Source organism: Mustela erminea, chromosome 2 (genome assembly GCF_009829155.1).
Source record: "Mustela erminea isolate mMusErm1 chromosome 2, mMusErm1.Pri, whole genome shotgun sequence".
In the NCBI taxonomy this organism is placed as follows: Eukaryota; Metazoa; Chordata; class Mammalia; order Carnivora; family Mustelidae; genus Mustela; species Mustela erminea.
In genome coordinates, this window is record NC_045615.1 from 101,513,561 (window position 1) to 101,537,849 (window position 24,289).

The 24,289-nt window shown below is 54.8% G+C and overlaps 1 protein-coding gene across 1 annotated transcript in view; it reads left to right on the plus strand.

Annotated features, from left to right (window-relative positions):
* Window positions 1-23,215, plus strand: part of LOC116584854 (epididymis-specific alpha-mannosidase-like) — a 38,985-nt gene extending 15,770 nt beyond the window's left edge. The window contains exons 4-19 of the mRNA XM_032333776.1: window positions 2,022-2,194; window positions 2,969-3,057; window positions 4,503-4,680; window positions 5,986-6,184; window positions 7,581-7,771; window positions 8,686-8,824; window positions 9,198-9,331; window positions 10,918-11,192; window positions 14,865-15,056; window positions 15,637-15,889; window positions 17,019-17,129; window positions 17,207-17,399; window positions 18,997-19,134; window positions 20,583-20,695; window positions 21,469-21,589; window positions 22,933-23,215. Of these exons, the coding sequence (XP_032189667.1) occupies window positions 2,022-2,194; window positions 2,969-3,057; window positions 4,503-4,680; window positions 5,986-6,184; window positions 7,581-7,771; window positions 8,686-8,824; window positions 9,198-9,331; window positions 10,918-11,192; window positions 14,865-15,056; window positions 15,637-15,889; window positions 17,019-17,129; window positions 17,207-17,399; window positions 18,997-19,134; window positions 20,583-20,695; window positions 21,469-21,589; window positions 22,933-23,126 (2,693 nt within the window). The 3' untranslated portion in view covers window positions 23,127-23,215. The remainder of the gene's footprint in view (window positions 1-2,021; window positions 2,195-2,968; window positions 3,058-4,502; window positions 4,681-5,985; window positions 6,185-7,580; window positions 7,772-8,685; window positions 8,825-9,197; window positions 9,332-10,917; window positions 11,193-14,864; window positions 15,057-15,636; window positions 15,890-17,018; window positions 17,130-17,206; window positions 17,400-18,996; window positions 19,135-20,582; window positions 20,696-21,468; window positions 21,590-22,932) is intronic.
* The last annotated feature ends 1,074 nt before the right edge of the window (window positions 23,216-24,289 follow it).

The window sequence follows — 24,289 nt, forward strand, 5'->3', positions numbered from 1 at the left end:
CCCACCTTAGTCTGAGACCTGACACTTCTCTGGAGGGAGAGGGACCTGCCCGCAGCACTCGGTGACCAGGGAAAGCTGAACGTGGCCGCCGCCCCGTCCTTCCACTCGCTGAGGGGCCAGCTCCCCAGCTGGGACCCCCCACAGAGGTGAGATGAGGGCAGGTCCCTGAGCGAGAGCTGCACACCCACTGCATCCCGAGTGGGAGAGCGCGTCATGGATCAGGCTCCTGGGCGCCACCACTGCAGTGCAGAGAAGTGAAAGGTCTGGCCAGGAGGAGGGGACACACCTGTGACCATCCGGGCCCCTCCGGTTCAGGGATTGTCTACCACTAGCTCTCGGTGGGGCCCCAAACCCCTACTCCTAGTTTGTCTTTGGTCTGCAGGGATGCTATGGGATGTAGGCCAAATGTCCTTCTCCTGTCTCATTGGTCAGGATGCAGTCACGTGACCCGAAGGGCCCTCAAGAGATGCTGGGGAATGGCCTCCAACACTGAGCTCACAGCCCATTGGTCAGGGAGAGCCACGTATCTTGGAAGGCGGGGTCTAGCCTAGGGACTCTGCACCTGCTGAAGCTGATAGGGAGGGTGGGCTTCTGAGACTAGAAGAAGTAGGAGGACCCCGGTCCATGGGATAATTAGCAGTTTCCTTCAGTAATCACCTCTTCATTTGGGGCTTGGGGGTGCTTTGGGCTAGAGGGCCAGGAACCTGAGGAGCAGCGACTTGAGTCTTTTTTTTTTTTTTTTTTAAGGTTTTATTTATTTATTTGACAGACAGTGATCACAAGTAGGCAGAGAAGAAGGCAGAGAGAGAGAGAGAGAGAGAGAAGAAGGAAGCAGGCTCCTTACTGAGCAGATAGCCCTATGTGGGACTCGATCCCAGAACTTGGGGATCATGACCTGAGCCGAAGGCAGAGGCTTTAACCCACTGAGCCACCCAGGTGCCCCTGGCTGTTTTTTTTTTTTTTTAACTTAATTTTTTCCCCCGTGTTCCAAGATTCATTGTTTATGCACCACACCCAGTCCTCCATGCAATACGTGCCCTCCTTAATACCCACCACCAGGCTATCCCAATCTCCCACCCCTCCCTTCCCAAACCCTCAGTTTGTTTCTCAGAGTACACAGTCTCTCATGGTTCGTCTCCCCCTCCGATTTCTCCCAACTCACTTCTCTCCTTTACCCAATCTGACTTGCTGTTTTTAATGAAGGTGGGAAATCTTTCCCCAAAACAAAGCAAGCTTAAGGCACACATCTTTTTGGCTCCAACTGGGGTCCATGCCCAACTCTGGCTTCCAACCAGGCTGAGAAAACAAGTATCTGCCAGAGGGGAATGAACTCGCCACGAGCAGCTGAGACCAATGTCAATTCATCCTTTGGGGTGGGTATGGCACCCCCTAACAAAGTGAGGATTCTCTGAGTGCAGGAGAAGGGGATACTGAACAGGCAGCAATCAGGTCTGCCTGGCTCTGGCTCCCTGTCTATAGAGAGGGCTCTTCTTTGTACTACCTGCCCTCTTTCCTGAGATGCTATTGTCCACTCCCTCATAATCCCTGACCCACAATCCCCAGATCTTCCTTTGCCTCCACTGCTCCCTCCTGGTCTCCTCTGCTTCTTGATCACCCTCTGCTTCCTCCCCCTGCTGTCTCTGAGGGCCTGGAATCCCATGCCAGGTCTGTGCACCCTGGCTGGTCCTCATGCCCTCCCGGGTGCCTCAGACCCTGACCTTCTCAGCCACTGACATCTGGCAGCACTCCCCTCTCCTGACTTGGCCAGGCCTCTGGTCTGTTCATGGCTCTGTCCAACAGGCCTGGGGTCCTCTGGAATGGCTCAAGCCCACGTGGTGACTCTAACGTCATGGACGAGTGAAGGAAACATCGGGGAATCCTGGTGTGGCCCCCTCAGTGTTAGGATCTCCTGCAGCTCAGCCCCAGATGACACTCTAGCCCCATGGAAGGTCAGGGACCCTGAGTGAGCAGGTGGCAAGGGGCCCCCTCCTGTCACCAGCAAGGCGGTGCTTTCTTTGCAGAAGGACACGGGTTCTTATATGAAACCTTTGGGATCCGGCCACGGTTCTCCTGGCAAGTCGACCCCTTTGGCGCCTCTGCCACGACCCCCACCCTATTTGCCCTGGCGGGCTTCCACGCCCACGTCATCTCCCGGATCGACTATGACCTGAAGGGTGCCATGCAGAAAAACCAAGTGAGTCATGAGCCACATGCGCTGCTGCCTCTGGTCGCTGCCTTCTTCCCTCTGTGTGCAGGGCCTGTTCCCATGCCCCTGCAGGAACGAGTATCCTCTCCAGCATGACTCAGGCAAGAGTGGTCTGAGACAAATGCAGGCTGCCACGGGCAGCAGCAGATGAAGGTGGACTTGGGTTCTAGTGGGCGAGAGAAGCAACGTTGTCCTGAGCCCCTCCACAGGCCATGTTGTGCATGGAGTTCCCTTCCCACATTGGTCCACTTCTCCCGCAGCTGACTCTGTGCTGCTTGGGCCTGGGTGGGGCCTCCCCATTTCCCCCACGCAGAAACTGAGGCACAGAAGAATCAGGGAACATGTGTGTGGTTCCAGCATCCCGCTGGCTAGTACTTAATAGAAGCAGGATTTCTCTGTCCTTTGTGACCCAGACCGGGTTCTAACCATGAGGGCAATAAACAACAGACTGCAGGCTTTGTGAGAGGCGGGCAGCTCCCTGTGCCAGGAGGTAGTCAAGCAGAGCCAGAATGAGCTTCTCTAGCGGGCCTTGGCAGAGACAGTGGTGCTGGAGGTGGAAGGGTGCAGGAGCAGGCTGGCTCCTTCTGGAGGGCAGTTTCTACCACCATATGAAGCTGTGGGTGGTCCGAGGGAGTTGAGAGGAGCCCGCAGAGGGGATGGAGTCCTGAAACCTGGAGGGAGGCCCAGGTGGGGCTGGGGGAGGTGGAACCAGGGCAGCTGTGTTGTCCCTGGGCCTTCATTCTGTTTTCTTGGGGTTTTCAGGGTCTACAGTTCGTGTGGCGAGGGTCCCCATCCCTGGCGGCTAAGCAGGAAATCTTCACGCACGTCTTGGACCAGTACAGCTACTGCTCGTGAGCACCTCCTGGGGTGGCCTGTGTTCTAAGCACCCTCCCTGTATTACCACAGACACTGCCCACTCTTCATCCACCCCCTCGGCAGATGCTCTGAGCTCTCCAGCTAACAGAAGGAGAAACCGGGGAAGGGCCACTTAGCCCTGGCCATGGTCAGCTGTGTCGGGGTCTGGGTGGTTCGGGTGGCCAGCTCCAAGGTCTCCACATCGTTGGAGCAGCCAGCCTGAGGGCTCTTCGGGTGGGAGGCCCTGGGTTCAACCCGCTCTGGCCCTTTGTACCTGGGAGGCTGTGGGCAACAGGCTTGCCGGTCCTGGAACAGGAGAGATTAGCAGGCAAGGTGAAGGGCAGATGGCGAGAAGGATGCCAGACACGGACTTCAGGACCGATCATTCTTGTTTGTCAGGCTCCGCTCTGTGCCAGGCCTGAGCCCAGTGTTTTCTACTGATGTCTTTCCTTTATCCTTCATGACAACCATCAGGACATTTTATGGATGAGGAGACAGGCTGAGAGGATCCAAGTGGCGGCTCCTGGTGGCTGGTCCGGTGTCCACCCTATGTTACCTTGTGCAGCCCAGAGTAAGGCAGGGAGGACCCTAATGGGGGCATCGACCCACAGGGTCGATCTTGGGTTCTCTGCCATGTGGACCAAACTGGAGCCTGAGGCAAGAGGGAAAATCCAGAATACTGCCCTTGTCCTTAGAAAAATGTTGGGCTTCTGTTCATGACAATTTGCTTTGCATTAAGTCTGAGTTTTGAAATAGGACATTAACTTATCTCTATGTCCCATACGGAGACTCAGCACTCCCTTACCATTCACCCTGGGACACAGTGCCTCTCTTGCCTCACCCCACTTGGGGCCTTAGACCCAGGTCTGATGGTCATCTTATTGGCCCTGAGAATCCCGAAATGAAAGGAATCCCTTGAGATCCCCAGGGGTGGAAGTTGGGAGGCACGGACTGTGGGCTCCATGTGTTGAATGAGGCAGTGTGGGTCCAGGGAAGGGGCCGTGTTCAAGATACACAGCTGGTCAACCATGACATGTGTGTTTGAGCCCCATCGTTCCGCAGTGCTCTTGTGGGACAGCATTGAGCTGCTCATCACACAGGTGGGAGAAGGAGGGCATCTGGGTGGCTCAGTTGGTGAAGCATCTGCTTTCAGATTAGGTCATGATCCCTTGGTCCTGGGATGGAGCCTCATAGCAGGCTCCCTGCTTAGTGGGGAGTCTGCATCTCTTTCTCCCTCTGCCTCTTCCCTGGTTTTGCTCTCTGGCTCACTCCTTCTCTGAAATAAATAAAAGATTAAAAAAAAATACTGGGAGATGGAGGCCTGAGTGATGGTCTGCACTCCCTGAGCTGCCTGGGTCCAGCTGCACCCTGCCTGACCTTCTGGACCCCAAGCTTCCTCTCTTCTCAAGGTGGAATCAGCTAACCCTTTACACCCCTGCAGGGAAGGCTTTTACTGGGATGGCTCGGCTGTCTTCCCGGAGCCTCCCTCCAATAGGCTATTTCAACCCAAGTCTGCACCCATCACTTGGAACAACATGAAGTACTATGTAGATCTTCTTGTGGACAATGTGAAAGAACGGGCTGCCTGGTTCCAGACATCACATCTCCTCTGGCCCTGGGTAAGGCGGGGTCCCACACCCTAGTGTCCCCAACACAGCTTTGGACTCCTGTCTAGTCTCACCCAACCAGGCTCTTCAGGGACCAGGCCGGGCTGCCATCATCAGCCCTGGGCCATGGTCTCTTTCCTCTACACCACATGGCCTCACCCCTTCCAACAGCTCCTCCCAACACTTGGGACTCCCCCAGCTTCTCCCACCTGAAATACAGCCCCTGGCCCATGCCAGCCGCCAACTCCCCTCAGTTCCTTCCTCCTCATCTTTCCATCTCAGTGTTGGGATGTGAGGCCTAGGCTGGAATCCTGGCCCCCTGCTCCGTCGTTGTGTGCCTTACCCCCTGGGTCTCAGTTTCCTTGTCTCTGAAGTAGGAATCAGGACAGGTCCTGCCTCACAGGCTTGATCTAGGGCTGACAGGAGACATGCCCCATGACAGTGTTAGACATGGACGTCCTCCTCCTCACCATCACGTGCAGAGCTCTCTTTCATGGAGCACCCCCAGGGCACAGGCAACTTCCATGTGATATATTTGTCTCATCCACTTACTATGCCTTATGGGCCTAGGATGCAAGCATGGCCGGTATCCCATTTTGGAAATGAGGGACCTGAGAACCAGAGAGGTCAAGGCATCGTCTTGAGGCTGCACAGCCACATTGAGGGGCAGCTAGGATGGGGATTCATGCTCAGACCCCAGCAGGGCACTCCCTAGCCTGTCTTCTTACATCTTGACTGCTTGTGGAAAGGGGCACAGAAGGTCTGTAATTGTGGGTGATAGCTGTTATCCCTGTTATTCATAACTGTCAGGTGTTATAATTAATGATATTGATGGATAGTAATACTGTTGATCTTTTAAAAAGGCCCTGGGGAGAAATAAGTCAGACAGAGAATTCCAATACTGCATGATCTCATTTAATGTGATACTAAAGTCATCAAGCATAGATGAAGAGATAAGTTTTGCAGTCTCTGGAGTTGAGGGGTGAGGGAGGAGGCTCTGGGCAAGGTGGCTGAAGGTGCGGACTTCCAGTTATACAAGAAACATGCTCTGGAGATGTAATGCACAGTATGATTTAAAACTAACAAGATTTTAAAGTGAAAAAAGTAAAGAGGAAGGAAAGAAGGAAGGAAGTAAGACAGGACAGAAGGGAGGAAGGAAGGTAAGTGGGTGCAGGGATGCCCCTGGGGAGCTGGTTGGAGGTTCTGCCAGGGAGCCAGGAGGGCCCCTGATGGGGATGATGAGGGCTGGGCTGGGTTCTGCCTGGGCTGGGCTCTGCAGAGGAATTCCAAGGTTTTGTGCTGTGTCCCTGCATGCAGGGGTGTGACAAGCAGTTCTTCAATGCCTCGCTGCAGTTCGAAAACATGGACCCTCTGCTGGAATTCATCAACAGTAATACACCCAAACTCGGCATCTCTGTCGAGTATGCCACGCTGGCCAAATACTTCGGTGCATTGCAAGCTACCAATGTCACCTGGCATGTCCGTGAACACCAAGACTTCCTGCCTTATTCCTCAGGTATGACCCCGTGCAGGTTGGATGCAGATCTGGTGCTGGGGAGGGTGCCCACCAAGTCTGCTCTGCCGTGCTGATGGAGCTTTTGAGGGTCACTGGGGCCGAGATGGCCCCTGCTCCCCACACCCGCCCCCACACCTTGTCCCACCTAGCTATCCTAGGATTGACACTACACTCACAGAAGGGCTCCATAGCTTCCTATTTCCACATCCACAAGGCCTTGGCCGCCTTCACCCAGGAGGGCTACAAGGCTGTGAGCATGGTTACAGCTGAGGTGGGAGGGGCAGATTGATGTGGGCGGGGTTACACTTTCGTTCAAGTGTAACTACCTCCTTGTGTGCGTGGTTACAGTCCAGGTAGGGGAGGCTACGTGAGTGTGGGCGCGGCTATGCTGAAGTGGGCGGGGCTACACCGAGAAGGGAGGAGATAGAACACCTGCAGGTGTTCTGAAGGGGCTTGATTTGGTGCAACCCTCCAGGAGAGATAATGTTTATGTGGAGAGTGGACAGGTGCAGTGATCCCTGGTCCCTGCTCTGAGTCACTGGGGATTTAGAGCTTAGGCTGCAGGGCGCCCCTGCCTGACCAGGACACTCGGCCTGCTGGAGGAGCTGTGGACAGCTGTAGACAGCATACACAGCCTGTACCCTTTTCCCAGATCACAGGGCTACCCTTCCTGGTGAGTTCAGGTCATGTGGGAGAAGGTCAGGGAATGGAGACACTCCCCAGCCTGGGAGAAGGCAGAAGGAAAGAACTATAGGGATAGTCAACAACCTGTGAGACCCAGCCATGCTGCCAGGAGGCACCCAGCCCCCCTCCTACCACCCAGTCTTAGTCAGGAGTCATTCCCTATGTGCAGGTCCACACAGCAGACACGGGATCCCTCAGCTCTCCCCGATCCCACCTCCCTGGGTGGCCCACCAGGGCACTCCCTAGCCTGTCTTCTTACATCTTGACTGCTTGTGGAAAGGGGCTTGTGGAAGGTGGCCAGTGGAACCCCAGTGATTGCAGGCTTGTCTCGGACTCCCCATTGCCACCGAGTCACATGCCAGCACTCAGGGCCTATGTCAGCTGGATGCTGCCAGCTTGGCTCCCATCTTGCTCTCCTATCCAGGCCCTAGGCTCATGGGTTGTTCCAGGTTTCCCAGGTCCACCCTGGGCTCTCTGGTTCCCTATCCCAGGCCTGGTTCAGGCCAACCACATACTCACACATACCCCAACCCCTCCCTGGAATCCCTGCGCTATTTCTGGCCTACCTGGAGCAGGAGTCTTTGGCTGCCCTCATAGGTGACCCAGGCAGAGCCAGAGCCCAGGCCCCAGCTTCCTCAGCTCTCCTGGGACTTGGTCTCGGGAAGTCCCCAGGCCAGGGAGACTCAAGCCAACTGCCAGCCCTTCTCTCCAGGTCCACATCAGGCCTGGACCGGCTTCTACTCATCCCGCAGCAGGCTCAAGGGGCTGGCCAGGCGAGCCAGCGCTCTGTTGTATGCTGGGGAGTCCATGTTCACACGCTCTGTGTGGCCAGTCCCCCACCAGCACCTGGACCTGGACTGGGCCCTGAAGCAGCTTCAGCAGCTCCGCTGGGCTGTCTCTGAGGTAACGGCACCCCTCTCAGCAACACGATCAGGTTGGAAACCTTCTGGTCAGTGCACTTTCCCAGTCCCTGGTCACTAAAGGTCCATGTTTCAGAAGAGAACACTGAGGTGGCCTGTGGTCTCATGACAGGTGCAGGTGGACCCTGGGCCAGGGTTAGAACCAGGCTCTGATAGCCTTCAGCTTGTGGCTTCAGTAAGCTTTAGCCAAATTTATCCAGAGGGCAAAGGGCAAAGAGAAGCAGCATTAGTGTTCTACAGTCCTGCATGGATTCAGTCCCACTCCACTGTGTGTCCTCAGGCTCAGGACTTTCCTCTCTGAGCCCTAATTCCCTCCCTGTACACTGAGAAGCTCATGCCCACCCCAGGATGGTGGGGCAACTGAATGTGAGAATGTACATAAGCTGCTTGGCACGGTGGCTACCCCACAGCAAGTTGTTCCCAACGCTCTGTCTCCATGTGTCCCCACTGTACAGATGGGAAAACTGACAGAATATGACACTGTGTTGAGGGTGGAGTGGATAGACTTGAGTCCATTGGAGTGGGTGAGATCCGTGGCTTTAGCTGGTGGGGCCTCAGTCTCCCTTTGAGGAACACAAGCTCATCCCACACCCACTTCAGTACAGAGAATGGAAGGTGCCTGGAGCGTCCCAGTGGCACTCACAGGCACACTGCACAGCGGAGATGAAGCTGGGGCAGGTGCCTTGCAGATGTCTGTTTTCTGCCCAAGCTAGGGGACTCGGTGGGTTTCTGTAAGGTCGTCAGTCTTGGGGCCTCAGTTTCCTAGTCTGGAATGTGGTAGGGACTCTCATCTGCTCCACTAGCACCTGGTGAACGGGAAAGGAATGCCAGCCCCCAGGAGGTGGTCTGCAGAGGCAGGCCCGATCCAGAGTTTCCCCCACTTTGGTTGGGATGCAGGTGCAGCACCATCATGCCATCACTGGGACTGAGACCCCCAAGGTGAGAGACATGTATGTGAAGAATCTGAGGTCAGGGATGCAGGGTGTGCACAAACTGATGGTCTCCATTGTCCAGGACAGGACCCCGGCATACTCAGGTAAGTGAGGTCCCTGTGGGATGGCCCTGCATGTCTGAGAGGGGTCTCTGAACCCTTCTGAGCAGAGAGCTGGGGGTCACAGAGAGGACTAGAACAATCCGAGCCTCAGACTCTGTAACCACATCCCTTATGAGGCCTGAACCTTGCGTGATCCCTTCCACTTTCCTCTTCCTGGGGACATGACACAGAGCCCTGAGCAGAGTATGGGGCCTGCTGGGTATAGGAGTGCACTAGCCCACTGGTCCTATAGTCAGCTGCCCTGGTAGCTCTGCAGAACGTGTCTCTCCTGCCTCAGTTTCCCATGTAGCCAGGGGCCCCCAGGTGTGTTGGGTGAGTCCAGTGGCAGCAGGTAAGGGCAGTTTTCTGTGTGCAGACTCAGAAGCTAGGGGACATGTTGCCGTGGTCTACAACCCCCTGGCCTGGACGGTCACCACCCTTGTTACCCTGACTGTGGGCTTCTCCAGGGTCAGCGTCACAGATGAGTCTGGCCAGCTGGTGGCTGCACAGGTATGGCCCTGACAGCGTGCAGAGGGGCACACTTGCTGCTGCTGACACCTGTTCCAGTATGGCACTTCTGGAAATGGAAGCAGTTCACATGAACACATGACCATGGGGGGCCACACCTAGAGGACACATTTTGGGACCCTTATCCAGTAAGGTCAGTGGGATCCACCAGGGGACTCTCACTGATCTGTGAGCATCTGAAGTGCCCAGAAGTCCCAGCACTGTCCCCTCCCTGGAGGGTCTCCTGGGTGGCCTGCCCTGCTTGGGAGGCTTCTCCTCACGCCCTCGACATGGGGCATATTTGTGTTCTCATGTAAACATCCACTTTCTGTGGACAGGCCCTCAGGAGTCTTCAGACTTGTGGAGATGCTGGTGCTCTAGGCTGGCCCAGGTGCCTGTGTCCACACACCCAGACACCAGCTTGTGTGTGGTCTGCCCTCATTTCCTTCCATTGCCTGGAGCCAGCCGAGGGGCCCAGGGACCCTGCCTGTCCCCCAGTGCCAGGGTTTCCCTGTGGACGTGCAGGAGGTGCTGACATCAGCCACTCAGCAAACATTCCCGGAGGCACATTCTGGTCCTGGACAGCAGCATCACCCATGGGGAATGGGCGGGTCAGACACTTAAAGGACATGTGTGGTATGGAGTGATGACCTGGGGAGCGAGGGTAGTGGACCTTAGTTGATGCAGAAGGATGAGGAGTCATCTGACCTGGGCAGGGAGACGGGATGGTGTTGGTTTCAGCAGACCCAACCCCTAGCACCCCCTTCTTCACCCACACGCAACACCACTCTGAGTAAATGCACTCAACAAATATTTTGGACACCTATTGTGTGTCAGGCCCTGGCCTAGGTTCCAGGCTTCCTTAATAACCAAGCCCATGAAGTCCCTGTCCACAGAGGACTCATATTCTCACTCTGGGGAACAGGCAGGAAACAAAATAAGAATGTGTGAAATGTGACAGATGGTTGTGTTCCGACGAGGAAGATTGACAGAGCTGGAAGGGGGGCAGGGACAGGATATGTATGTCTCACAAAGCCTGGGTGGGATGGTGTGTGCAGCCATCCTGGGGTTACTGATAGAGCTTCCCATGGGGGCTCAGATGCTGCATTCTTCCCCTGGAGAGTGAGGGACTTGGCTGAGTGTGCCCAGTGTCCTTCTCCATCCCTCCCCCTTGGATGTCAGGGGACAGGGGATGGGGAAGATGGTGGGGTGAACAGAAAAACATCCCCTGGGGAAACTGGAGGGTGTGAAATAAGGGACTTCAGAGAGAAGGCTCTCCAGGAAGGGGGAATCGCATGAGCAAAGGCTCTGAGGTACGAAACAGCAGGGGTGCTTGGAAGTGAGGGTGGTGTCTAATGCTGGAGTCTGAGTAGTGAGGGAGGCTGGGGAGGAAGGTGGGGGCTGAGGCAGGGTCCTTGTGAGCAGGGAGGATGCCTGAAGGGAACTCAGCACAGTCCAATGATGGAAAGACCCTGCTGTCTGAGGGTAGTGAGCACCCTATCCAGGAGGTGTGCAAGTCACAGTAGAGTGAGGACACTGAGGGTCCTCCTGCCCTGATACCATTTTGTTTTCTTCTCTTGGCCTTGCAGATCCAGGAATCAAAAGAGAGGCAAACTGCTTATGACTTGCATGTGCTGACTACAATCCCGGGCCTCAGTTACCGACACTACAGTATCAGGCGTGACCAGGGGACTCAAGAAGACACCAAGCAGTTGGGTGCCAGTCTGGCTAAAACCTCCAACTTTGCCCGCAAGCCAGAGACACATGCCGGTCCAGGGGGTAGGCACCTAATTTCTGTGGAGAATGACTGTTACACTGTGTTCCTGGACGCTGACACTAACCTCATGCACAGCATCTTGGAGAGGTGAGGCACAGCCATTGCTGACTCAGACAGAAGTGTGTGCTGAGACCTGGACCTATCATTCCCCCACCTGCCTGTGTCCTCACCTGCTAGAGGAATCATCAGAAGATGGTGAAGGCCCTTCCTGTGTTATCAGCTTTATTTCTGCAACTGTGAAACTAGACCACTACAGGAAAACCCTGCATGAATTTTATCATTCCAGGGTTGTTGATCCACAAAGTGGATGTGAAACCTCACTCAAAGAGAATATATAATATTCACTTTACTCACTATCTTAAATTTAGAGAAACATATAACTATCCATGTACCCACCCACCCAACAACCACTTATGCATCTGTCTACTTACCCATTTTATACCCATCCATCCGCTCACCCTTCCATCCACCCATCCATCTACTCATCCATCTACTTATCCATCCATTCCCCCACCCACCCATCCATCCAACCACCATCCTTCTTGTTCATCCATGTATCCAACAACCCGACCACCCCCACAACCATCCATGTAGCCACACATCAAACTACCCATGCAGTGACCCATCTACCACTTTCATACACCTTCTCATCCATCCATCCTCCATCCATCCACTCATCCAACCACTATCCTCCCACTTGTCTATATATTCATCTGTGCATGCATGCATGCATGCATCCATCATTCCATCCATCCATCATTCCATCCATTATCCATACACCCACTAACCTTCTTCTTTAACCTTCTATCCATCCATCCATCCATCCATCCATCCATCCATCCATCCATCCATCTTTCCATACAGTGTCCTTATTGTTTATCCATTTATTCAACTAACCAATCATCCATCCATTCACTAACTCCCACAAGTATTCTTTTATATCCACACACCAAAGCACCCAACCACCCATAAGCTACCTTCTCACACCCTCAGATCCACCCTTCCTCCATCCATCCACACACCCAACCACCCATCCTTTCATCCGTCCATTATACTCACAGTCGTCTATTTACCCAACCACACAACCATCCACCATCCACTCATTCACTCACTCAACCACCCACCCATCCATTCCCTCACCTTCCATCCATTCATGTATCTACCTGCCTACATACCCAACCACACATACATCTATCCATCCATCCACATACCCTCCAATCTATCCATATATTGAGCTACTCACCCACTCATTCATGCCTACACACATATATCTATCCAATTATCATTTGATCTATCCCTGTATGTTTATCTTCCCATTCATCCATTCATCCATCCAACCATCCATCCATCCATCCAACCATCCATGCATCCATCAAACCATCCATCCACACATCCATTCATTCAGCAACTAGTTGTTGACAGCAGAGAAAGCAGGTGACCTCCAGGAAAAAGCCTCCCAAGTGTTTTGGGGCCAGCCCTGTCCATCCCCAGTTCACATCCCAGATAGTTGTCGTTCTACCCCAACTACATTTCCTGATGTGACCTCCCAACAGGATTGGAAATGCAGGAGGAACAGGAAGTCTGGGAGGAGTAGCTGGCAGAAAGTGAGGGAGGGAAAGAAAAAGGAGAGAGGAGTATGGGTGTGAGATGAGTGGTACCTGGCGATCACCCTGAGGGCAGCTGTGCACAGCTCTAGAGCCTACAGCACTAGGAAGTTCCCTGCAGGGGGACCCCAGCAGAGCTGTGCCCTTCATCATTCTAAAGATCTCCTGGAGAGAGGGTGTGGCAGGTAGAAGGAGCTGACTGCAGCCCCCTTGGGTGGGGAGGGGAGGATGGGGAGAGCAGTAGAACCTGGGGCGGCCAGGCAACTTCTGAGCCTCCCTGGTCAGAGCAGAGTCCCCAGGCTGGCCTTGGGATGCTTGTCCAGTCAGGCCTGATGCCCAGCTAGACAGCTCTTGCTGGGCCAGCCCCACCTCGCCTTCACTGTGTGCAATTCACGAAGGCCTCATCCTCAGCCATGACCCTTTACTCAGCATGTCCAGTAGTACACTCTTGGCCTGTTGACCATCCCTTCACCCCCATCTGTCTCTGTTCCTTTTGGCTGGGTGAGAACTGGGTGCTACTTATGGGTCCCTGAAACCCCCTCTGGGGTAAATCAATGGCCCAGTGCCTGACCACTGGTCACAGAGAGAAGGAGCTGTGGAAATGGAGAGCAGTGGCTCAGAGGAGTCTTTGTGGGCAGGAGGCACCTGGAGCCGGGCCTGAGGAGTGGAAGGGCCAGAGAATTCATGGGCACAGATGAGGGGGCAGCTGTTCCATGGCAGGACCCTCCTGTGCAGGGCCCGAGGGGGCAGCCACCATGTGCAGAGACCACCCCAGGGCAGGTTGGGTGGAGGGACCTTCTTTGTCACAGGATAGCACTATGGATAGAATTTGCTGACCAAACAGCTCAGCCATGGAAATGTTCCCCGTCTGTGGGGTTAGGACACTCAATGCTCAAGTGAGCATCATCAGTCATGGCCCCTCTGACTCTTCTCTGTCTCTGGATTTGTCTAAATTGGACATTTCATACCAGGGGATGAACTCCATGCAGCCCTGTGGTGTGGGCTTCCTACCCCTAGCATCGTGTGTCCAAGGTCCATCTATGCTGCCATGGGCATGAGCGCCTCGTCCCTCCTCAGGTTCAGTGTTATTCCCACCACAGATGGAGCACGCTTTACTCCTCCAGTCTCTCCCCAACAACACCCAGCAGAGCTGATGCAGGGAGTGGGGCGTGGGCAGCCTGCAGCCAGAAGGGAAAGGGTTTGGGCCACACTAATAAGCAGAACCTTTTCTGGCCTCTTCAGAGGGGCCAGAGGGGTCCTTCTCAGATGACCCCCTGCCTTCCCGTCCATGCCCAACACAATAGTACAGAAATCCCCCAAATGGGTGTGGAAGGGACACTTCTTTATGTTCTGTACCTGCAGACCCATCCCAGTATGTGACTGTGCCTTGACCACACATAGAGATACAATCCATACACATGTCTACACCATCCATGTGTCTACAGGGCTCTGAATTTCTGCCCATTCTTCCCCCACCCTCCGTCCCAACCCCAGTATCTGAACCGAATGGAATGAGCCCAGATCGTGTGGTTGGAACAGAACCTGAGTCCTGCTTGGACTCTTCCCAGACATGAGGTCTCGTACCAGGGATTAGGGCCCCCAGCCTCGGGGGCCTCGGGAGTGAGGTGGGTTCATATTCCCTGCCCTCGGGAGTCAGGAGGAGGCGGCGAAGTGAGCGAAGGTGCTGGCTCTTTACATCTGGGTGCCTGGGGGTCTGCATGATGAAGTCTTTGTTTGTGCTCCTTGGGGTTCCTCTGAAAGGTGTGGGGTGGCCCTGCTGGCTGCCTGATGACCAGGCACCACCTCTAGGGGACGTTCCCCCTGGGAAGCTTCAATACCCTCTGCTTATGCTCTCGGGTCCTGTTATACAGCCTCTGTCACCCTCCTGCGTGGGGTACCCCGGCACATGGAATGATCTAAGGTCACTTGGCTCAGGGGAGAGGGTGTCTCACGGACGTTATCTGAACCACATGCATAGGTATCACCAAGCAGTCTCGTGACTGTCATCGAGGTTCTGCTGAGGTCTCTTTACTCTGCTTCTTATGGAGGTGGGTGTCTGCATAGAAGGCTGTTCCCCAGCTCCCAGATGACAAGGACAATGCTCGGGACACACGTGCATGAAGAGAATACTGCTTTCCCTTTCCTGTCTCTGCAGAGAGAGTAACAGCACAGTGCAGGTGACCCAGGAGTTCATGGAGTACCATGTCAACGGTAATTTGAAATATGGCCCTATATCTGATAACTTTGTGTTTACACCCACTGAGAGTGCAAAGCGCCCATGGAAAAGTGTGGGGATGAAGATTGTGGCAGGAAAGCTCATGACGGAGATCCGGCAGTTCTTCTACAGGTGCGCTGGGGCTCCCTTGGTGCACTTGGTCGGGTTACGAGGGAGTCAGGGTCCATGTGTGTTCCTGACGCCAGCTCGTTCTTGGAGGGAGTCAGGATCCATGTGTGTTCCTTATACCAGCTTCTTCTCAGTGGGAACTTGATGCAGACGTGATTGCTCTGGACTGGGGTATCCTGGCCTCATTGCACATGCTGTACCTTGTGGGGGGTGTCCAAGGTCAGAGTTGGTCCAGGAACCCACAAGAATAATGACTTACACAAAAAGCCATGTGACAGCACAGAACTAAGCCATCCAGGTCAGCACCCCCCACCCAAGCTCTGTATTATCAGGGACCAGGCTCTTCCCATTATATTGCCCAGGATGGCTCCTGACTCTCTGCCTCACTGCAAGAAGGGGGGAGGGAGAGAAGGGGTCATGGAAACAGGAAGGAAGGAGAAGGAAGAGAGGAAAGAAGGAAAGAAGAAAGGAAGACAAATGGGGAGGGAGTGAGGAAGGGACGGAGGGACGGATGAAGGGGAAGGAGGATTGAGGGACGCCTGCAGAGTCCCGGAGCCTGACCCACCGAGTCCCAACTCTCCAGGAAGGAGAGAGACCGGAATTACACATATGCCATCTACTCCCGGCTTGCCCACGTGCCGGTCGGCCATGGTGGGGAGCTGCTCTGCCGTCGCATCGAGCAGGAGTACCGGGTGGGCCCCTTGGAGCTGAACCGTGAGGCCGTCCTGAGGACCAGCACCAGTCTCCACAACCGGCAAATCCTCTACTCGGACAGCAACGGTTTCCAGATGCAGCGGAGAGTCTTCCGGGAACACGCGACCAACAGCATCGCTCGGGTAGGCCCTAGGATGCCTGCTGGACCTGCACCCATGGGGTGGCCCTCATGGCCCTTTTCCAGAAGGCCAGAGCAAGAAGCCCGTTCCAGCACCACCTGTGAGCCCCTTGCCTACCTGTGCTGCTGGGGGTGGAGGACCCCGTCTCGGGTCACCCCTGGTGTCTTAAATCTGGTGCCACCACAGACACTGGGCCGTCCCTGTCCCTGTCTGTGCCTCGGTTTCCTTTGTGTAGATCAGAAATCTCAGAACGACTCCCCCAAGGAGTCGTTCTGAGATTTCTGAGCTGATGCTGGTCAAAGGCTTAGAGGGCCTGACCCCCGCCAGGTGCTGCAGCAGAGACACTGCCTGGCAGCTTGTTCAAAGTGATGAGCATGGCCCGAAGCCACACATCAGCTCCCCCATCCCAGGGCTCTAGCTCTCTGACCCTGGGCAAGGGGGTTGGCCTTCCTATAGCTCCCCACTGCCCCAATGAAAGGAATAACCTTGGTCCCCGGGGCTGGGAGGGTCAGCGGGATCAATCGAGGTGAAGCCCGCGGTGGGGGTCTCCTGTGACCCCAGTAATCATTAGTCCTTACTCCACCCGGGGGACCCAGTGGGCTATGTCCCCACCCTACTCTGCTTGTGAGTTCTGGTCCCTTCATCCCTGCTTGCTCACTCTCCCGTGCTATGCAGGGGCTCCTGACCGTCCTTTTGGGTCCTTCCAGGCCATTTGCTCCAGCAGAGCACAGAGCGTGGGGAGTGTGGCTGCTGCCCCAGACCAGACTCAGTCCTTTGTCTCTGTAGTAACCCTCAGCCCTGCATCCATAGCACGTGAGCCCCACGCACCCCCTCATCACTCGCATAGAAATGTGCACATTGGGTCGTGAGCTTGTTGTATGGGTGGGGAAATTGAGGTCCCAATGAGGAAACTCCGTTCCCAGCTCAGATGGGCAGGAAGCAGTGCATCTGTATGTGAATGACAGTCTGTTGGGCTCTGTGGTCAGAGCCTCTACCATAGTCTTCCTGCTGCACCCTGAGCAGTTGCTGTGTCCGTGTGGGGGACAGGCAGGGGTGGCCCGAGGGGGACCTTGACCAGCAGTCCTGCCCGTACTCTGCCCTGACACCAGTCTGGCCGTGTTTGTGTGCACAGAATTACTACCCCATGGTTCAGTCCGCCTTCATCGAGGACAGCCAAAGCAGGCTGGTGCTGCTGTCTGAGCAGGCACATGGCGTCTCCAGCCAAGGGAACGGCCAGGTGGAGGTAGGAAGTGGACCCTCCTGGCCACCCAGGGTGGAAGCAGGTGGGAGGGGGCCCTGTCAGACAGCTTTCCCCTGCAGGTCATGCTCCATCGCCGGCTGAGGAACAACTTTGACTGGGCTCTGGATTATGACCTCACACTGAATGACACCTCTGTTGTCCACCCCGTGCTCTGGCTCCTGCTGGGACCCCGGCGGCTCACCACCGGCCTGCGCCAGAGGAGTGGGCTGGCGCTGCAGCACAGACCCGTAGTGCTGTTAAGAGAGCTGAATGGTAAGGGAGTGTTCATACCAGAATGAGCCCACCTGGCCGGGTAGACCTGGGGAGGGGTGTGGACCACCCCCGATCTGGACAACGTTGGGCAGAAGGGAGCTCAGGGTCTCTGATCCAAAGTCCTCATATAAGATGTAGGCGAACTTGGGCAAAGAGGTTCAGGGTTCACTTAAGTTCATATAGGTGGTGGGAGCATTTCTGAGACACACCCATTCCACCTTCTGCCTTTTCCCTGAGTTTCCTTCATTTTTGCTCTGATGCCTTTCTTTCTTTCTTTCGTTCTTTCTTTCTTTCTTTCTTTCTTCTTTCTTTCTTTCCTTCTTTTAAAAGATTTTATTTATTTATTTGACAGACAAAGAGATCGCAAGAAGCAGGGAGTCAGGCAGAGAAAGAGAGGGAAGCAGGTTCCCTGCAGAGCAGAGAGCCTGACATGGGTCTCGATCCCAGTACCCTGGGATCATGACCTGAGCCCAAGGCGGAGACTTTAACAAACTGAACCACCCAGGTGACCCTTTTTTTCTTTCTGAATATGACATATTCAAAGGGAGCCAATATATGGCTTCACACCTAGAAGATCAACATTAGAATATTTGTTTTATTTGACTTCTTGGTATGCTGTCACCAGGTGAGGGAGATTCCTGTCCATGGTCTGATCTGCAAAGCTCATGAATTCCCTCCACTCAGACCACTACTGACTTAAAACAGGCTGTACCTGTATGAAAATAATTGAAAATGGGGAAAATAAATAATAATCATGTTTAGAGATGGTACTTTTGGAACATCATTAAACGAATGAAACACCTAGAGTCACCTGGGTGAATCAGTTGGTAGGCAGCCAACACCTGATTTCAGTTCAGTTCATGATCTCTGGCTTATGGGATCAAGCCCTGCATTAGGCCCCTGGACTGTAGAGGGGCCTGCTTGATATTCTCTGTCCCACTTCCTCTCTCCCAACCTCAGCAAAAGAAATGAGCACAATCGTCCCAGGCTTAAGTACAATAATTCCAGGGAAAGCTTCTGACTGGTGCATAGAGGAATTTGTGGTATGAACTTGGACCAATCACTATGGCCTGGGGACTGCAAGGAGGTGATGCCTCAGCTGGAGCCCAGAGCTAAAAGGGCTTTTCCTGGAAGGAGGAGGGGGCTGAGGTGCCTTCTGAGCTGGGAGGCCATTAATGACAAAACAAGGGAGGAGCTGGCATCCCACAGCTTGCACTGAAATCAGGCCTCTGCATGAACCTGCCCTGGGGTCTGGAACAAACCCCATCACCCCTGTGGGTGGTAGACTCCCCATCTCTACTTTGAAATGGCTGGACTAGAGATTCAGGGTCCTTCTGGCTCTTAGACTCTGTGATCTGAGCCCCTGGACAGGTGGGAGGAAAGGCATCCAGGTGGAAGGATGTCCATGGGCAAAGGCAGGAAAGGGGATGCCTGAGGCACTGGGACCAGCAGGTGCTTCAGGCTGTCCTCCCTGTGGGATTCACATGGGCAGGAGCCAGATTGCCTGAACAAGGGCACATGGTGTGCAGAGCTCTCACTGCCAGGAGGAGGAGCTTGGCCCCAATGCTTGTCCTGGCTCTGTGTGTCTATCCTGCAGCGATTGCCCAGAATCTCCCAGACCCCCAACAGCAAGAAGCTGTGACCCTACCCCCAGGTCTTCACCTTCAGATCCTCAGCATCCCAGGCTGGAACTACAGCTCCAACCACACAGAGCACCTGCAGAATCTTGAGAAAGGTGAGGCAGGTGTCCAGGGGAGCCAGACTCATGGCTCCTTCCCCATGGCGACCTGGCCCCATGTCCATCACCAGACAAAGTGGGCTCCTCTCAGAGTTGTCCTGCTTCTGCATGGTCACCTGATCCCCTTCTCTACCCAAAGCGGAAGCCCAGACCCACGGACAGGCTGTGGGGGACCAGTTCACTCAGTAAGCAGGGTACACTGTGGACATGGACCCCAGCCCAGGATATGTCCACACATTCTCTGATGGATCCCTGCTAACCCTACTACCAGCTCCCATTCATCATCCACCATCTGCCAGACCCTCTTCAGTGCAGTCCTGCTCCTCAGGGACACCTCCTAGAACCCCGAAAAGCCAGTCCCACTTGTCCTCTGAACCCAGGAAGCCTGACTGTCCAGAACTTCCATTCATTCACTGAACAGATGTCTCTTGTGCCGGGCACTGGGTAGTGCAATGACCAAGGCAGGCAAGGCCCCTAGATTCACAGAGCTCTCCATCTAGAGGGGGAATCAGCCAAGTCACCACCCAGTGATGTTAGTGTTCACATTATACCTCCATCAGGGCATCATGGAGGGCTTCCTGGTGGAGGTGACACCTGCCATGTGCTGACTCATCCTGTTGCCAAAGCTCCAGCCACACCTTATCTTCCCCTTTCCAGTGTGAGCACTCAAAGGCAGGGCTAGCTGCCCCTCAGGCACCCTCTTGTCCCCTAGAGCCCCACCTAGGTCCTGCCAGTCACCAAGGACGGCTCAGTATGATTCCAGAGATTTAAGAAGGAGGAAAAGGAAGAGACAACAGTCCAGATAACACGTTTATCTGATAAAGTGGATCTTGGGGACCATGGCTTACACCTGCAGCCAAGTGGCTTTCTAGCACTGAACCCCATTACCAGGAATCCCCGTCACAGAAGATGCTGGGCGGGAAGCCTCCCTACAAGCAGAGCGTTCCCTTCCCACTGGCATGTGTGGCTACATGCAAGAGAATAGGTCTCCTGTAGACAGCTAGCTCCCAAATAGGAGAAAGGGGCTGGCCTGGGGGTGCCCCAGACCTGTTGAATGAAGGTCCCTCCTCCCTGGAGAGCGGGGAGTGAGGGGCAGAGTGAGGGAAGCCTCAAGGATTGAGCGAGACCCAACCCCCATCTCCCCGAGCTCAGGGCCACATTATGAAGCAGGTGTGTCGTCCTGGACATCAGCATGTCCTCTTTCCACCCCACCCCCACCATCATCTGGAGACAGAGGACCTGCCTGACCCTAGGACTCCAATCCATAACCAGTCCCTGGAACAGGTAGAAGGGATTTTTCATAACCCGTGTGCAGCAGTAATATCAAGCAGGGACTATGTCAGTTGCCTCCCAGGGAGGCTGAGGGTAGGAAGTGAAGGGCAGGTGTCTAGTGCTGGGCCCAGCCTAGAGGATCGGCGCTGATGGGGGTCCTTCTGTTCCTGAAGGCCATGGAAGGAAGGCCAAGGTGGACCTCCGCCGTGTCCTGCTGCGGCTCCATCACCTGCATGAGGTGGGGGAGGACCTGGTCCTGTCTCAGCCCGTGAGTGTGAACCTGGAGGTAAGGGCCCTTCGACCCCTGGGACAAGCTCCCAGGCCATGGTCTGAAGCCCCAGCAGGCAGGCAAACCCCAGTGTGGAAATCCCCTCTGGCAAAGACCTCAGGAGAGATGCCTGGGGTGCTCTCGCTCACCCTGGAGGGGGTGCTGTGGGGGCACGTGGGCACTCCAACCTCCTCTCTCTGCATTCTTGCTGCTGCTTCTCTGGTCCCTTCCTGTGTCGCTGTGTCCCGCAGCCGGCCTCGCAGGCACAGCCTCACAAGCAGATAGGTCTGCAGAAGTGGGAAGGCAGCAGCAAATGGGGTACTGCTTCTGATTGCCTTCTCCCTGTGTCAATTCAGGGAAGCTTCTCCAGAAACCTCCCAACTCTGGGCCAGCCATCCCTTGCTGGTCAGGCCAGAAGGGGCCACCTACCTCTGTCCTCGCACAGGAGGCTGAGTCCCTGTTTTCTTGGAATGGATAACCACTCCTGGTCTCACCCTGGGCTGCCCCTTGAGCCATACTGGGGAGAAGGGTCTGGACGATGGAGGCAGTTCCTGTGCCTGCCTCCCCTGGGTATGCTTATTCAGTGCAGTTCCTGGGAAAGCATGCTGGTCCTGGCCTCAGTGGCCTCATCTGTGAAATGGGCACACAGTTCCCTCTGGGGATTTGCTGGGAGAATTCATGTGGTAGTGTGTTGTGCCCCAAGCATGGGTGTCGCTCCTGCTCCTGCTTTGCTTTTGCTCTGATCTGGGGCCTTGTTGATAGCTCACCCTCCCTGTGCTCCTGTCCCTCAGGTCTTGCTGCAGGGGCTGGGGTCCGTGGCGGCAGTGGAGGAGCGCTCACTCACAGGGACATGGGATGTGAGCACGCTGCGCCGCTGGAGCTGGAAGACTTGGGGTGGTCCCCACAACAGAGGTTTGAGAACTTCTGGTTCAGGCTGAGCCTGGGAATCCCAACCCTCCCCCAGCCTGGCTCAGGAGCAGGCCAGATCCTGCTTAGATCCCTTATGGCCTGTGTGACCTTGAGCGGGCTACTTGGCTTCTCTGATTCTGTACACACACACTTGGCTTCTCTGATTCTGTACACACACCATGGGTCAGTGTGTGTGTGCATGCCTGTGTGTGTGTCTGCAGACCACCCTGGGTGAGTCCTGAACTGGCAGGCATATCCCAGGGGGTCTGACATCTATCATGCTGTGTCTCACACCGCACACACCACCATCAGCTCCTGGGAACCACAGACAGCTTTATGCCCCCCAGTCTTTCCCATGCTGTTCCCTCTCCCTGGATCACCCTTGTCCCCTTCTCTCTGGCCCACTCCTCCTCAAGCTTTGATGGAGTCCAGGGCTGGGTCAGGCTCCACCTCCATTCCTCTCTCCCCCTCTTTCCTCTTTCCCATGGGTCTTCTCTGTCCACTGCATGCAGCTGAGTGCTTTCTACATAGCTGGACACTTAGTCGTTGGGAATAGATAGATGGTGTTGGATGGATGGATGGATGGATGGATAGATAGGTGGATAAGTGGATGGGTGGATGGATTTGTAGATTGATGATGGATAGATGATGAACGAATGGGATGGATGGATCGATTGATCGATGACAATGGATGGATGGATGGTGGTTGTGTGGATGAATGAATGGCTTTGCGTAAGTGTGAGTGTTTGTATGAGTGAAAGGAAAGATGGATTCATGGATACACTAATGGATCATGGATGGATGGAAGGATGGATGAATAGGTGATGATTGATGAATGAATAGATGGATTGGTAGATATATGATGAATGATGGATAGATGATAGATGAGTGGATGGGTAGATGGATGGATGAGTGGGTGGGTAGAGGTGTAGATGTGTCTTTCTGCAGGATGATGAATCGATGGTGAATGGATGGATGGATGGATGGATGGATGGATGAATGGATGGATGAACAAGCTTCCCTCTCAAGACTGAATTTAGTGGAACCCAGTAATATAAAGTGCAGCCCCACCAGGTGGCCTCAGTGAGAAAGTTCTAGGAATTGAGCCTACACCCCATGGGAAATGAGACCATGCATGGCCAGGACCACCTACATATTTCGCTAATGGGAGGGCCAAAATGCAAGGGGCCCATGGCAGTGGGAGTACTTGTGGGATGGGTCAGCCAAGGGCCTTCATCAAAGAGCCACATTAGAGTGTAGGTGGGTGCGGTGTATGAGGGGAATCTGGGTGGAAACATCCCGGGGAAGCAGGTGGTTCTGAGGACAGACCACCTCTGCTCCCCCAGGCAGCTCCAGCTCTCACTCGACATCCCTGCAAGGCACGAAGGTCACCATTTACCCGAAGGAAATGCGGACATTCTTCATCCACTTTCATAGCAGTGAGCCCTTGGCTGACTCTGTGACCTCAGGGCGACCCCAGGAGCCCCAGGAGAAGGAAGAGGACCCAGGACATGGAAAAGCAGCATGGGAAGATGAATGAGGGACCCCCCCCCCCCGCCACGATAAGCTAATGGAGAAAATGGTCAGATTGGGGGTTTTGTTGTGCTTTAAATAAAAATTGTGTTTCACATGTTCTCCTGGGGCTCTAGAGCTGGCCTCTCCTATCCTCCCACCTGGGTGATGTCTGCACGCACACTCACACTTCTTGTGCCCGTGCAGGAGTCATTGGGAAGCTCCCATAAGTGAGAGGGGAGTACCCAGAGTGACAGGAAAGGCACCTGCCACACAGGCCTCACCCCCTCTTGCCCAGGTCACCAGTGTGACGTGCAGGCCTACTGTGTCCCTAATGATGTGTGCGGATGAGGGCCCTGGCAGAACAAGGGGCCTTCTGAGCCTGTGGGGGGCATAGGGGTCCATTCAGGAAGGCTGTGGAAAGATGACCCTCAGGCTAGGGTGGGCTTTGTGGGAAGAGAAGATGCCTCAAGGCCTGAGCCCCGACAGGCAGGGTGCTGAGAGCAGGGGACAGAATCTGCTGGGGTATTTCTTTCTGCTCTCACTTCAGGCTCCTGGGCGGCCCTCCATGGGCTGTGTCGGAAATAGCCCAGGTGCCCGGTGTCGTGTGACGCTCTCCTAGAACAGGGACCTGGCATGGGAGTGGGAGCCTGAAGAGGATTCCCAGTACCTTTAGCTGTATGGGGTCCAAGTCTTGTGGGACTGATGGTACAGTGGAATTGGACTGTCCCTTGTCATCAAGGCATCTTTAGGAGTGCTTCCTTTGTTCCCTCATTGCCATTCCTGTGTGTGCTGGACTCTGGTCTGGACACCTGAACGGCAGGATCTGGAAGCCTCCAGCACATTGTGTGGTCTGGGTTCTTGACTCTGTCAGTGTGATCCGGAGTCTTCCTTGCTGTCTTTGGGCTCCACCTTAAACTCCAGCCTCGGGTCCCATCCTTCCCTGTGGATGACACAGTATTCACTGTGTCAGTCACATAAGCCTTCTCCCAATGCCTCTGACATGCAAGTATAGTCCTACTGCAGGGCCTTGGCACGTGCCATTCCTTCTGCCCAGAAACTCCTTCACACTCCTGCACTCCTGCACTGCTCCCTCCCTGGCTCATTCAGGTCTCTACTCCAGGTCACCTTCTCCTCTGACCACTCTATGGCAGGTATCACCAACACCGCCCTCCACCTGCCAGTCTCCTT